Source organism: Macaca nemestrina, chromosome 8, assembly GCF_043159975.1.
Source record: "Macaca nemestrina isolate mMacNem1 chromosome 8, mMacNem.hap1, whole genome shotgun sequence".
NCBI lineage: Eukaryota > Metazoa > Chordata > Mammalia > Primates > Cercopithecidae > Macaca > Macaca nemestrina.
The window spans coordinates 128,160,071-128,173,520 of record NC_092132.1 but is presented as its reverse complement, the minus strand read 5'-3'; the positions used below and the strand labels follow the sequence as shown (position 1 = coordinate 128,173,520).

The window sequence follows — 13,450 nt, the reverse complement described above, 5'->3', positions numbered from 1 at the left end:
TTCTTTGCGGCCTCAGGGCTGACCCAAAGTGACAGCCCTTTTTACTTACTCTTCCTTTTTACTTACTTTCCTAAGTAGTAGTGCGAGTATTTTTTTTTTTTTTTGATGCGGAGTCTTGCTCTGTTGCCCAGGCTGGAGTGCAGTGGCGCGATCTCGGCTTACTGCGACCTCCGCCTCCCGGGTTCAAGCAATTCTCACACCTCAGCCTCCCTCGTGGCTGGGATTACAGGCGCACACCACCACACCTGGCTAATTTTTGTATGTTTTTTTAGTAGAGATGGGGAGTCACCATGTTGGCCAGGCTGGTCTCGAACTCCTGACCTTGTGATCCGCCCGCCTCAGCCTTCCAAAGTGCTGGGATTACAGGCGTGACCCACGGTCCCCGGCCCTGGTATTCCTAAAAGACGTAGGACCCCACGAATCCCTGCAGGCGAGGACGTAAACTGGACTGCTGAGCCCGCCCCAGAGCTCCCGCGCTAGTGCGAGAGGCTGGGACACTGCCAGGTGCATACAGCCGCGGCCTGGCGCAGGCGGAGCGGGCAGATGGGGTGCCGTGGCCAGACGCGGGAGCGGCGCAGGCCCCGCCGGTCCGGACGCGGAGGGCGGGGCACGAGCGCAGCAGGAAGGGGGCGTGGCCAGGAGCAGGCCCGGCCGCTCCCCCGCCCCTCCCCCTCCGCTCTCCGCCCCAGCCTGGCAGCTCCGCCCTCTGCGTGACGTCACTGGCCAGGCCAGCCGGCGCCATTTTGAAAGTGGAGTCGCCTACCCCTGCCGCTGCCGCCGCCGCCGTCGCTGTCGTAGCCGCCGCTGCCGCTGCCGGAGAAAGAGCACGAGCGGGGAAGCCCCAGAGTGAAATCTAGCATCCTGCCGGCTGGTCTGCCCGCCCCTCCTTCCTTTTCCCCCGGCCCCCGTCCCCTCCCCCCGCAGGTGCCATCCGCCGCCATCCGCCCTCTCTACCCCCCCATCCCCAGGTGAGGGGGGTGAGTTCAGGAAGCGGAGACCCCGAGGAACCCAGCAGGGTCACCATTTGCAGCGCAACATGGCAGGTAAAGGAGAAATCCCCCTCGCCCCCTGACAAGGCACCGCTTCCTTCTTTCTCCCTCCATCACCCCCTAGCGACCGCCCGCGCCTCGCGCGGAGCCATAGGACGCCCCTCGGGTTTGAGGGAGTAGGGTCCAGAGGGGTGGGGTGGGGGCGGGGAGGGCTCCCAGGAGGCAAGTGGTCACAGTGAGAGTCACTGGGCTTGGAGAACGGGGCTGGCGCCGTGGCGGGGGTGGGGGTGGGGTGTGCCGGCGAGCTTGGGGTGAGGCGTGGGTGGGGCGGGGTGGGGGCGCGTGCAGATTTGTCCCTCCCGCTCGGGAGCCTGGTGGGTCCTCTCCCACCTCCCCACCTCGCCCCTCGCCTTTATTTTTTTTTTCCTGCAGGTCTTCATTTAATTTGTATTTTTTCCCCTGCTGCAAGTCGTCTTGGGTGTATATACACATTTATTTTGCACCGAGAAGGAAGAGCGCTTTACAAGTTAAAATACAATGGGGGCATATGTGTATTTTTCCCCCCACTGTGGATGCCAGCATTTTTGAGACTGGAAGCCTAAATTTTTTGTTTCGAACCATTTCGTTTCCGTTTCTTCCCTCTTACCGCCGAAGAGTGCAAGGCCTTTCATGTACAGCAAGTTGCATGAAAATAATTTAAACTTTCCGTTTAGTATGTTAGCTTTTTTGCAGATGTCCTTTTCCCAAAAGGGTTTGGTAGAGTTAGTTAAAATAGTTGCGGAGTTCAGAGATATAAATAGCATGGAGGAGAGAGATTTAGGTAGAAGCTTTGAAAGGGAGGGGAAAGGATGTAGAGAGAAAATCAGTTTAGGAATAAATTTAGCAAGGAATAGGGGTGATAGGGGAGAGAGAAGTAATGTAATTGCTTTGAGAATTCTTTTTGTACATGTTGGTCTTGCTAAATCTTTTCCTTCATGTAGTAGAATCAATTCCGGATTTAGATTCAGTTTCTTTCTCCCTAGAGCCCCAGGACATTTTCACGATTTCGACCTCAGTACTTGCACGTGAAATAGAAACATTCCGCGATGAGACCAGTTTTCCGTGCTATTATATTCATTATTTAGATAATTAAACCTTTTGAAAAAGTTAACGTGTCGGATTGACTTGTTTGCTATAAATAAGTTGCTTGTTGGCCTTGTTGAATAGTGAAATGAGATTAAAATTGTTTTGCACGAGATGACATGTTAGCGAAATGAATTCTTTGCCAGGTCCTTTGGAGTCGAGGGATGAGGTGAAGGGAGGCAGAACAAGCTTCCTTTGACAGTCTCTTTAGCAGCATTCATTTCGGTTTCTTTTCCTCTCTGTCTGGAGCCAGTGATTTGCTGGTAATGAATGCAAAGAAATGGGTGTAGTGTTTGCTGTGTGTGCACTTTGGTGATAGGGTTCATATGAATCATTACTTCTTACCCAGGCAGTAATGTTCCCGAAGTTTTCTCTTCGTTCTATGTTTCATGGTAGTTAACCTTATTAATTCTTCTGCAGGCTTTTTGTACACTTAAAAAGAAAACTCTTTAACTCTTGGTATTTACTTTTTTTCTGGTAGGTCTTGCCTGAATGTAAGGCTTTTACTGTATTTGAGAGGAGGTTTGTGAACAGATGTATAATGACCGTAGATCATGTGCCTTTAAATAATTTCATACCTGGAATGTTTGTTTTTTTCTTTTTAATACAGTACCAACTATTGGGGTCTCATCTTTTTCCAAACTGGTGCTCTTGGTGGTAGTTGTATGTGTGGGCAGAACTAGGCTGTTAGTATCATGCCAACCATGGATACCATCTCTGTGTTTACGAGAGTCAACATAAGCAGAACTCGGTTTTAATTGGTATGTTTTCTTTTTCCAGGAGCTGGAGGAGGGAATGATATTCAGTGGTGTTTTTCTCAGGTGAAAGGAGCAGTAGATGATGATGTAGCAGAAGGTAAGAAAGCGTTTAATAATGCAAATTTTGGATATATAATTTTTTCAGAAATGTTTCCTACTGAGGGATTTCCTTGAAGCCGAAACGACTATAAATTTAAGATGATTTTGTGTTTATTGTCCAAGAAATGTAAGAACAGTTTTAAAAGTTACCTTTCTGAGAAACAGCCTTAAATTTCATTTATTTATGCCTTGTTTTTATTATTTTTTCCTCTGAATTTATATGAAAGGTGATGAGACATACAAAATCCTCACGTGAAAGCTGTGAGCTGCATTTAAGGGTTTCTTTGTTATGTAAATTCCACATACAAATAAATGGCGATGCGTTTTTATGTTTGTACATTGTTTTAGATAAGTAAATTGAAATAGGTGCCATCAACATTTGGTTCAGAAACATTCTTAACAGCGTCTTTGATTTTTATGGGAAGATTTTTAACTACTTTTGAATTTGTCCACTTTGGGAGTGTGATGCTGATTGGCATATTCTGTGAAGAAATGATAGCTCAGGTTATTCGTTTTGTTGTCTTTCTGGTATTTAGGTGGATAAGACAGTAACAATGCTATGCATATATCGCTTGTCTTCTAGGAAGCGTTATTCTTGTGCAGGTAGAAACTGTGTTTGATCAGTTGAAGTGCTTACGTCTAATTTTCTCCCCATATTTGTTTACTAATGTGTTTCAGAAGTTTAAGTTTTGGAACTTCAAGGTTTTGCATTCATTTGAGATGGTCTTAGGCAGCAGAGGCATTTCCCACAAAGTTGTTGCATTGTTTCATTCCTCAGAAATGTTGACGTTTTTTAATGGTATTGTGTGTCTTGAATTACAGTAGGAATTTTCCAAACAAAACTCATAAATTTAAACATGTACTTTTGAATTTTAAAAATTTGGTGAAAATTCATAAACCTTTTTTCCCTAGATTGTGTTGTCCTCATATTTCTGACCTGTCTGTAGGGTACTCTTTTGGAGGTTTTTTTTCAGATGGTGGGTGGTAGCCGAATGCTTTTATTTGCTTGTGTCAGTGTCATTCTTAATGAAGTGTCTGTTTTAGAGTGTGGTGAATCCTATGGGAAGCCAACTGGCACAGGTTATACTTGTCATATTTTACAGAGCTCGCTCACGTTCCTTTTCTTTTGAATCCTTATCTGTTTCTTAGATGAGAAACCAGAGACAAAAGAGACTGACTGATAGTCATGCAAATAGTGTAAATCAAGGTTTTCTGATGAAGTCAGTAGTGTTTGACTTGTTTAGAGAAATAAGTCCTAACTTCAAGGGAGGAGTTGTGTATTACTCATGTTGTAACTATATTACCTGTTGAATAGTAGACACTCCAGTATTGGATCATTAGTTCTGTGCAGTTGTGTAACACTCACCAAGTTATGAAAGTGCTGTATACTTGGAAAATATTCTTTGGTTGAATTCCATTTATTCCCTTAGGAAAGTTCCCCTAAATGCTGAGCGCTGAGGGTGCTTGGTGTCTAGAACATAAACTCTGCCCACAAGGAGCTCATAGTCTGCTTGTTAAACATTAGGCAGAAAGACCACATGGCTTTATTTAATGAGAAGAAATTGATATTTCAAACTGAAGATCATTTACCTAACTAAACCAAATAGCTTGTGATATACATTAAGTCCTCCCTTAATGTTCTGTGACTTTAAGCAAAGAAAGCAAGTTCTATAACAAAAGATGCTGAGCAGAAAAAAAAGTCAAAGTTTTCAAGAACATATTGAGGTGAAGTTAGGAGATAAATCAGTTATAGTTCCCCTTTGCTGATACTTAGGTGCATTTTTCTACTGATTCATTAAATAATTTTCTTTAGAGGTTAAATATTTTAACGTAAGCATATTCTTAGCATCCTAAAACGCTGATACTTGGTATATATATTTTAGTAAAATAACATATAGTAAAAATATGACTTGTTCTAATAGGTATCATTATACAAATGTATTAAGTATAAAAATCCAATTTTCAAGTGACACCACTTTAATTTGGGTTTTTCTGCATACTAGAGTTTGAATATTATAGTCTTGTTTGTTTTACTAAGGGAAGATTTGCTTTTCTGAAGTAAAATAAGATTATTAACACATTCCCTACCACCCTACGTTTAGACTTGATTTCTTAAACAGGTTACATGTAGCTCAACTTTTACTTGCCTGTTTTCTGTTAATGATACATCTTGATTGTCTCCATATTGCCTACCTTTCTCCCGTCTACATGCGGTCAGCTGCCAGGGCATACCATTTTTACTCTGTAATGCCTTAATATTCTTTGCATACCTGCTTTCACCTCTGTTCAGGTTTCCACTCTCCCTCATCCGAGTTGCAGTAAGTTCCTAAATTATTCCCTGCTTCTTCATCCTACGTTTTGCTTGAGAGTTAATCTTAAATGCAGTCCTAGTTTTGTCGTTTTCCTCATAAGTCCACGGTGGATCACTGTATCCACTGGATTAGGAATTAAGTTCAAACATCTCAGTCTAGAATGTGTGACCTTTGTCCAATATGGCCTCTCCTTCTCTCAGTTTATTTGCTGCTATGGCTGATGACCCAGCTAAACAGATACTGTTCTTCAAAGGCGTTCTATGCTGTCTTACTTTAGGGTCTTTGTTTTTGCTGCTTCCACCTTGGAATGCCTGACAGTCCTCCCACAGTTCTCTTACCAGGATCCTGTTCATCCCTCAAATCATGCCTTTAACCTTTTTGCTAATTCTGTCTTTTGGAAATACCTGTTTTTAAAATCTTCCTTTATGGCACTTTATTACATAGATATCATATAGTACCCCACATCTCTACTGTTACGTACTACAAAGTTTAGTGCAGGACAGATTTATCTTCGTACCTTATGCAGGCATGAAAGTGCTCTGTCTAGAACAATGCCTGGCACACAGTAGTTGAATATTTGTTTGAATGAAGGAACATAAATATTACTGTTCTTAGGTTTTGAAAGGGGATGAGAAGTGGTAAGAGGATGATTGAGATGTACTTCTAGCAGTCATGGATTTAGTTATTTGGTAGGCTTTTTAAAATAAAAATTTAAAACGCTGTCTGCAGAATCATTGGTAGGCTTTTTATAACCAGATTGATGATATACAACCGTATAATACAAAGAAATCAGGAGACCTTGGGTTTTTACCCTAGCTCCAGCACAAACTAGTGTGTGTCACTGGGGATAAGTACTCCCCTGGGTTTCTGTGTGTTTAGTAATGGAATAATAAGAATGGATTAGGTGATTTCTGCTCTTCCTTGTACTTTAATCTTGTTAATTTCCAAAAGCATCTAAAAACAGCCCAAATTCTTTTTTTTTTTTTTTTTTGGTGAGACAAGAGTCTCACTCTGTTAGGCTGGATAGCAGTGGCGCAGTCTCGACTCACGCATCCTGCGCCTCCCGGGTTCAAGTGATTCTCCTGCCTCAGCCTCTTGAGAAGCTGGGACTACAGGCACACGCCACCATGTCCGGCTCATTTTTGTATTTTTATTAGAGATAATTTTGCCATGTTGGCCAGGCTTGTTTTGAACTCCTGACCTCAAGTGATCCACCTGCCTCGGCCTCCCAAAGTGCTGAGATTACAGGTGTGAACCACCAGCCACAGAATTATTACTACTGATAATTAATACTACTGGTATTATTTGAGATGCTGGACTCTCTAGAGGCCTTAAAAATAAATTATTGCTAGTAATGTATTTTATATTTTTAATTTTTCTTTTATTGAAAACTTTCTGTCATGAGACAGTAGGTAAGAGCACAGACTCAGGTGCTAGGCTACATGGTTTGAATCTTGCTCAGTCATTTATCAGTTGTGTGGTCCTCTCTTTGTGCCTGGCTGCCCTCTGTAAAATGAGGATAACAATGAAACCTGTCTTTTTTACAGTGTTGTTTTGATGATTAAATGAGTTTATACACATAAAACAGAACAGTACCCAGCACAAAAGAGCCTTATGAGGATTTAGATATTATTACTTGAACCTTCATATTATTGTTACTTTGGAGGAAGAGTCTTTGGAGTATGAGTAAATTGGGGATTTGTCTTTAAAGCCTACTAAAAATTTCTCAAAGTGAAGGAAATAGCATGTATGTGTGTTTTATACATACTCTTTGATTCCACTAATAAATTACCAAATACATTCAAAACTAACCTATAGATTTAGAGACACATATGAAGCTGGTAAAACTATGAAGAAAAGCTATGAAGTAAAAGGAAAAAAAGTACTGTAAAAAGTACTATGAGGCCGGGCGCGGTGGCTCAAGCCTGTAATCCCAGCACTTTGGGAGGCCGAGACGGGCGGATCACGAGGTCAGGAGATCGAGACCATCCTGGCTGACACGGTGAAACCCCGTCTCTACTAAAAAATACAAAAAACTAGCCGGGCGAGGTGGCGGGCGCCTGTAGTCCCAGCTACTCAGGAGGCTGAGGCAGGAGAATGGCGTGAACCCGGGAGGCAGAGCTTGCAGTGAGCCGAGATCTGGCCACTGCACTCCAGCCTGGGCGGCAGAGCGAGACTCCGTCTCAAAAAAAAAAAAAAAAAAAAAAAAAAAAAAAAAAAAAAAAAAAAAAAAAAAGTACTATGAAAGTCAGTATAGTGGCTACCTTTAAGCTGTTGGAAGGGAGTTGTGATTGGGAAGGGTAGGGGAGGCCCTTGGGTGCCATCTTGACTGGAATGGTGGTTGTACAGATGTTTGTAAAGACTAACGTGGGCATTTTTGTTTCAATTTTTGTTTTTCTTTATCTGTTAAATTTTACAATAAGAGGATTTTAGAAATCTAATACAGTACTAAAGGGTTTAGGATGGAAAATGGCAGTCCCCTACCTCCCCACTCCCTAATCCCTAGTCCATCTCCTAAGAGCAGTTGTTCAGCTCATCTGCTGGATTCCTTGGTGCATCATTTCCTTTTTGGGTATAAAATGATATTTCTGTATCTTGTCAATTTTAGCATTTCCAGCTGACTTGCTCATCTAGTAGGTGATAACTAAGCTGTTCACATTATCACCCCCATTTCTGTCCCTATTGTGCCCCAATGTTACATCACACACTATGATTAAATTGGACGTCAGTGCTTAAGTTGTTATGACCGTGCACACGTTCTCTACTGAACCAGTAGTGCTCTGCAATGTTTATTTCATCCTGAAGGTAATACAGTAATTGCTTGTTTGTTAAGTTGGCTACTATTTGTTTTTTTAAAAAAACTTAATCTGGAAAGCATGTGGAATAGTATAATGAACTCCTGTCACCCATCATTGTCAACGGCCACTGCTGCCCCATTTATGCTTCCATCACTTGACCCTTTCCCATCCTTTTGTTATTTAATAATGTAATATTTGTTTTTAAAATCTGGATTTAACAAAATAGAAAGCAAGTTCATTTTTTAAAGTCAAGCAGTAAGAAATTTTTTCTAATGATTTTGATAATGTGTTTAAATTTTGCTTGTGGAAATATTAAAGATTCAGATACATGTGGATAATCTGAAGTGTGTAATATTTGGTCAAAATAATGGAACAGGCCAGGTGCAGTGGATCACGCCTGGAATCCCAGCACTTTGGGAGGCCAGGCAAGAGGATCTCTTGAATCCAGGAGTTTGATACCAGTCTAGACAACGTAGTGAGACCTTGTCTCTACAAAAAATAAAATATTAGCAGGGTATGGCGGCGTGCAACTGTAGTCCCAGCTACTCAGGAGACTGAGGCTTGAGCCTGAGAGATGCGCTATAGTTAGACTGTGATTGTGCCACTAGACTCCAGCCTGGACAATAGAGTAAGACTCTGTTTCAAAAAAAAAAAAAAGGAACAACTTAACCATTCAAGATAGTTATTTTAATTATTTTAATATACATTTTGATTGTTTAGTAATCTTAAAATATCAGATGTTATTAAATATTTAATAATGAACCTCATCTCCATATTTGATAGTCTTACACTTTCATAGGAAATTATTTTAGGATATTATCTTATAAAGTCTGATTTTATGAAACTTGGATCCAAGTGCATTGTGTGTTTTCAACTGTTTGCTTTCTGTTTACTGTTGGTAGGATTTAGCCTTGTGGACTGGGTCTTGAAAAATATTTTTTAAATGGTAGAGGCTAAAATATGCCCAAATAAGGACATAAGTAAAAATTTGAGAAATAGTCCATATTTTGATATCACACACAATTTAATGGTTTTAGTCCATACCATATGTTTAATGCTATAATATGAACAGAATTTAAAATCATGTCTCTTCTGCATCTTTTTTTTGTTAAAGACAAAGTCTTGCTATGTTGCCCAGGCCGTCTTCTGTGTTTCTTAGAGTAGTATGCATGTTAGATTTAGGCAGTAAGGTAAGTTAGTAGAAAAAAATAGTAGAACCCTGTTGTTTTGTGGATTTAAAAATAGTGGCACGTTAGCTGTATTCCGAAACCTAATGACCTATGGTGAAGGTCTTAGTTAATATCCTTACCTTGTATGACATGTGACACTTCTTTTTCTTAACACTAGCATTACTACTGACTGAAGTCTAGTAGACCTCACTCAGTACAGTCACTTAAAGTAGTAGTGTCAATTTACCCATTAAATACCATGAATGGTAGTATCTGTTTAGCATAAAATAGTTTTCTTGCTTTATTTTGAAATACTAAGTTTTTTCACATTCATTTGACAAAAGATTATGAGAGATAAAGGCCATTGAAAACATACTGCTGAAATTTTGTCTTGTTATTAAAATAAACCAAAAATTAGTCTTGGATGTTTCTTAGTACTCTGTAATAGTGAATGACATATTAAAGTCAAGTTATTGAAAATTGTAGAATAAGCAGAATGATGAGAGGTTGAAGCAAAAATTCATAAAATCAGTGAAGAGGTTACAATATGTTACATATTTACATATAAATGTTTGCCTAGTTTATCTTAAAGTTGAGTTGTAGGAAGAAAGGTAAGTTTCTTAATGCTGTTAAATAGGAAAACTGAAGGACTGGAAATAGCTAAAAAATTTTAGCTAATATCCTCAACTATAATCTTGTTGCCCTTTAAGGCGATGATGGAAATTATAATTAAGTAATCAAGTATCCATAAGGTGCTTCCTCAGCAGACGGAAAGAAAAGTAAAAGCTGGGCCGGGCGCGGTGGCTCAAGCCTGTAATCCCAGCACTTTGGGAGGCCGAGACGGGCGGATCACGAGGTCAGGAGATCGAGACCATCCTGGCTAACACCGTGAAACCCCGTCTCTACTAAAAATACAAAAAACTAGCCGGGCGAGGTGGCGGGCGCCTGTAGTCCCAGCTACTCAGGAGGCTGAGGCAGGAGAATGGCGTAAACCCGGGAGGCGGAGCTTGCAGTGAGCTGAGATCCGGCCACTGCACTCCAGCCCGGGCTACAGAGCAAGACTCCGTCTCAAAAAAAAAAAAAAAAAAAAAAGAAAAGTAAAAGCTGGCCGGCCGTGGTTGCTCACGCCTGTAATCCCAGCATTTTGGGAGATGGAGGCAGGTGAATCACAAGGTCAGGAGTTTGAGACCAGCCTGGCCAATATAGTGAAACCTAAAAATACAAAAATTAGCCAGGTGTGGTGTCGTGTGCCTGTAGTCCCAGCTACTCAGGCTGAGGCAGAAGAATGGCTTGAATCTGGGAGGTGGAGGTTGCAGTGAGCCGAGATCGTGCCACTTGCGCTCTAGCTTGGGCAACAGAGCAAGACTCCATCTCAGAAAAGAAAAAGCCTGGGTGCAAATTAGATTTTCTATAAATACAGTGCTGTATAGTCATTGTAAGGAAGGCATGGCATGGCCATCTTGAGTAACCTAAATCTTTTGAGTGCTTAACTATGTACCAGGCATTGTTTTAGGTGCTTTACATCTATTAATTTACTGTTCTTCACAAAAACCTTGTGAAATAAGTAGACTGGTGGGAAAGTTAATTAACAGTATAATCTTGAGCAGGTGATGAAGCTGGGATTCTTACCTCAGACCTTTCACTTTTCCTAATATAATTTTATTTCAAAACTTGATCTCCTTTTAGTTCAGGTGAAAGTGTTTGATGTTGTTGAACTGCAGCTCTTGTTTATAACAAGGTTTATTTGTAATGCCTAGTAGATAATTTTTATTTTGAAGTAATCAAATATAATTTGGAGATTTATTGAATTTTCTGCTAATGGCATTCTTTTGAGACAGGGTCTTGCTGTGTCACCCTGGCTGGAGTGCAATGGCATGATCACGGCTCACTGCAGCCTCAACCTCCCAGTATCAAGTGATCCTCCTGCCCCAGCCTCCTGAGTAGCTGGGACTACAGGCACAGGCCACAACGCCTGGCTAGTGTTTAAAAATTTTTTGGTAGAGACAGGTCTCAACGTGTTGCCCAGGCTGGTCTGCTAATGGCATTTGTTAGCTGAGATGTGCTGTCTATAGATCGGTTATAAGGGCTTTGTTAACCCTCTGATGTGTGTGAAATTGTATAATTGTACATATGTGCATTTCTCTGGTCAGAGTCCATAGCTGCCATCAAAATTGATATCATGTAGTCCAGTGGTTCTCTAAGTGTGGTCTGGCAACCCCTGAACTCATTCAAACTGTCTGTGAAGTCAAAACTATTTTCACAGTAGTACTCAGATGATACTTGCCTTTTTCAGTACACTTTGCAGCAGTGGTACAGAAGCCATCTTAGCATGAGATCAAGACAGTGGCACAAAAGGGTACTTGTAGAGGTAATCATCATCACCATGTACTAGCAGTTTAAAAAACTGTCAGTTTTAAGAATGTCCTTGAAGCAGTAAAAACTTAATTTTATTAAATTCTTCTTGAACACATATCTGTTCAACGTTCTGCATGACAGAATGGGAGGTATACCTAGAGCACTTCTGCAAGGGGGCAAAGTACAGTGGTTGTCTGGAGGAACAGCATTGGTGCAGCTGTTTGAGTTTCAACTGCTGTTTTCATGGAACATCATTTTTATTTGAAATAACTGGTAAACTATGGTTATTCGGACTTGGATATTTGGTGGATGTTTTCTCAAAAGAACAGTGAAACTGTTGCTTCAGTAGACAGTGTTTGTTGCCCATGATGAAATTTGAGCTTTCAAGCAAAAATTAGAATTTTGGAAAACACGTATCTGTAATTGTGAGCTCGACAGCCTCCCAGTACTTAAAAGATTTTTTCAAGTAAAATCAGTAGTCATATTAATGAATGTGATTTTTTGATAAATATGTCAACATTTGGAAGATCTGTGGAACTCAGTGAATCAGTCTTTTACGAGTGACCAATGCATGTGATGTTAAACAGTCATATATCAGTAAAAGTGCATGCTAGAGCATTGAATTTTAATGTGACAGACTACCGATATGTTTTCACATTCCACAAACCTTTAAGAATCTACCACTGAGGAGTTTTGGTGTCGTATCAAAGATATATCCATAACTACCTGAAAAACCTATTAAAATGTTCCTCCCTTTGTAACTACATTGTCTGAGTGAGGCTGGATTTTCTTCACATATTTAATCGACAAAGCATATTGTGGTACAGTATATTGAATACAGAAACAGTTAAGAGAATCTTCATTCTGTTAGGCCAGATATTAAAGAGATTTGCAGCAGTGTAAAGCAGTGTCATTAATTTTGTTGGTGGGGAGGTGGGGGGTATAGTCATTTTTCATAAAATTTTTGTTAATGTGTGAGGTTTATTGCTATTTTACAATGAAGAAATATTTTAAAGTTTAAAAGCTCTTTGTTGTTCTAAGATTGTAAGAGTTAAGGGGATCTATCATTCAGAAAATTTGACAGTTGTTGGTTTAGTCTGTTCATAGATTTCATTTTAGTAATAATGCTTTACAAGTCTCATGAACCACAAGATAAGTGATCAGAACAGTGTACTGCTTTTGTGCATGAATGTCTTAAAAAATTGCATATGAAAGTAGTTTCTGTGACTTGAAATTGTTTCAGTCCCCTCCCTCCCTGTTCTTTTAGATACCAAATTAGATCTGCCTTAAGCTCTTTCAGCTGGTGATCTTGGTGAAGGAAGAATACCTTCAGGACGTTAAAGTATCTATTTTTAAACTTACTCTCCCTTACAGAGATTAAATACCAGTAACAGATTTGCCAGAATAAAATAATTTTTTACGGTTTTCCTCACAGTGTCTGCTCAGGTTCAACTATCAGGAACACTGAAATTCTCACAGCCTAATTTAGTGCCATCCTGGGTTGCCTGCCTCGTCATTAGAAGTGAGTTGGTGACCTTGACATTGTGTTTATTTTGAGCCCAACATGTAGCAGTTTGGTGATGTGTGGTCTGTTCTAGGAAAGAAGGCATAAAATGGGCTTGGTAACTGTTTCCCAACTTAACATTAAAGGGAAGTGAGAGAGGGAACAATGTTTTTCTGAAAATCCTAAAGTGAACAACATAATTCCATTTTAAATAGTTAAATTTCCCATTCTAAAGATGTAATATCAACTATTGCTTAATATTTTCCGTATTTTTGTGGCTGTTTTCTATGCTTGAATGCCAGAGCTTGTAGACTTTAACAGTTTTCTGTCCAGTTTTAAACACA

At 40.4% G+C, this 13,450-nt stretch overlaps 1 protein-coding gene across 3 annotated transcripts in view; it reads left to right on the top strand.

Annotated features, from left to right (window-relative positions):
• Positions 1-893: 893 nt before the first annotated feature.
• The window catches only part of LOC105482032 (protein phosphatase 2 regulatory subunit Balpha), an 81,451-nt gene continuing 68,894 nt past the window's right edge, over positions 894-13,450 (top strand). The window contains exons 1-2 of one of the 3 annotated variants that reach the window (XM_071068481.1): positions 894-1,043; positions 2,892-2,966. In XM_071068481.1, coding sequence (XP_070924582.1) covers positions 1,037-1,043; positions 2,892-2,966 — 82 coding nt within the window. In that variant the 5' untranslated portion in view covers positions 894-1,036. Of the gene's footprint in view, positions 1,044-1,641; positions 1,661-2,891; positions 2,967-13,450 lie in introns of those variants that run through there. The other 2 variants (XM_011741893.2, XM_071068482.1) reach the window with 2 other exon arrangements.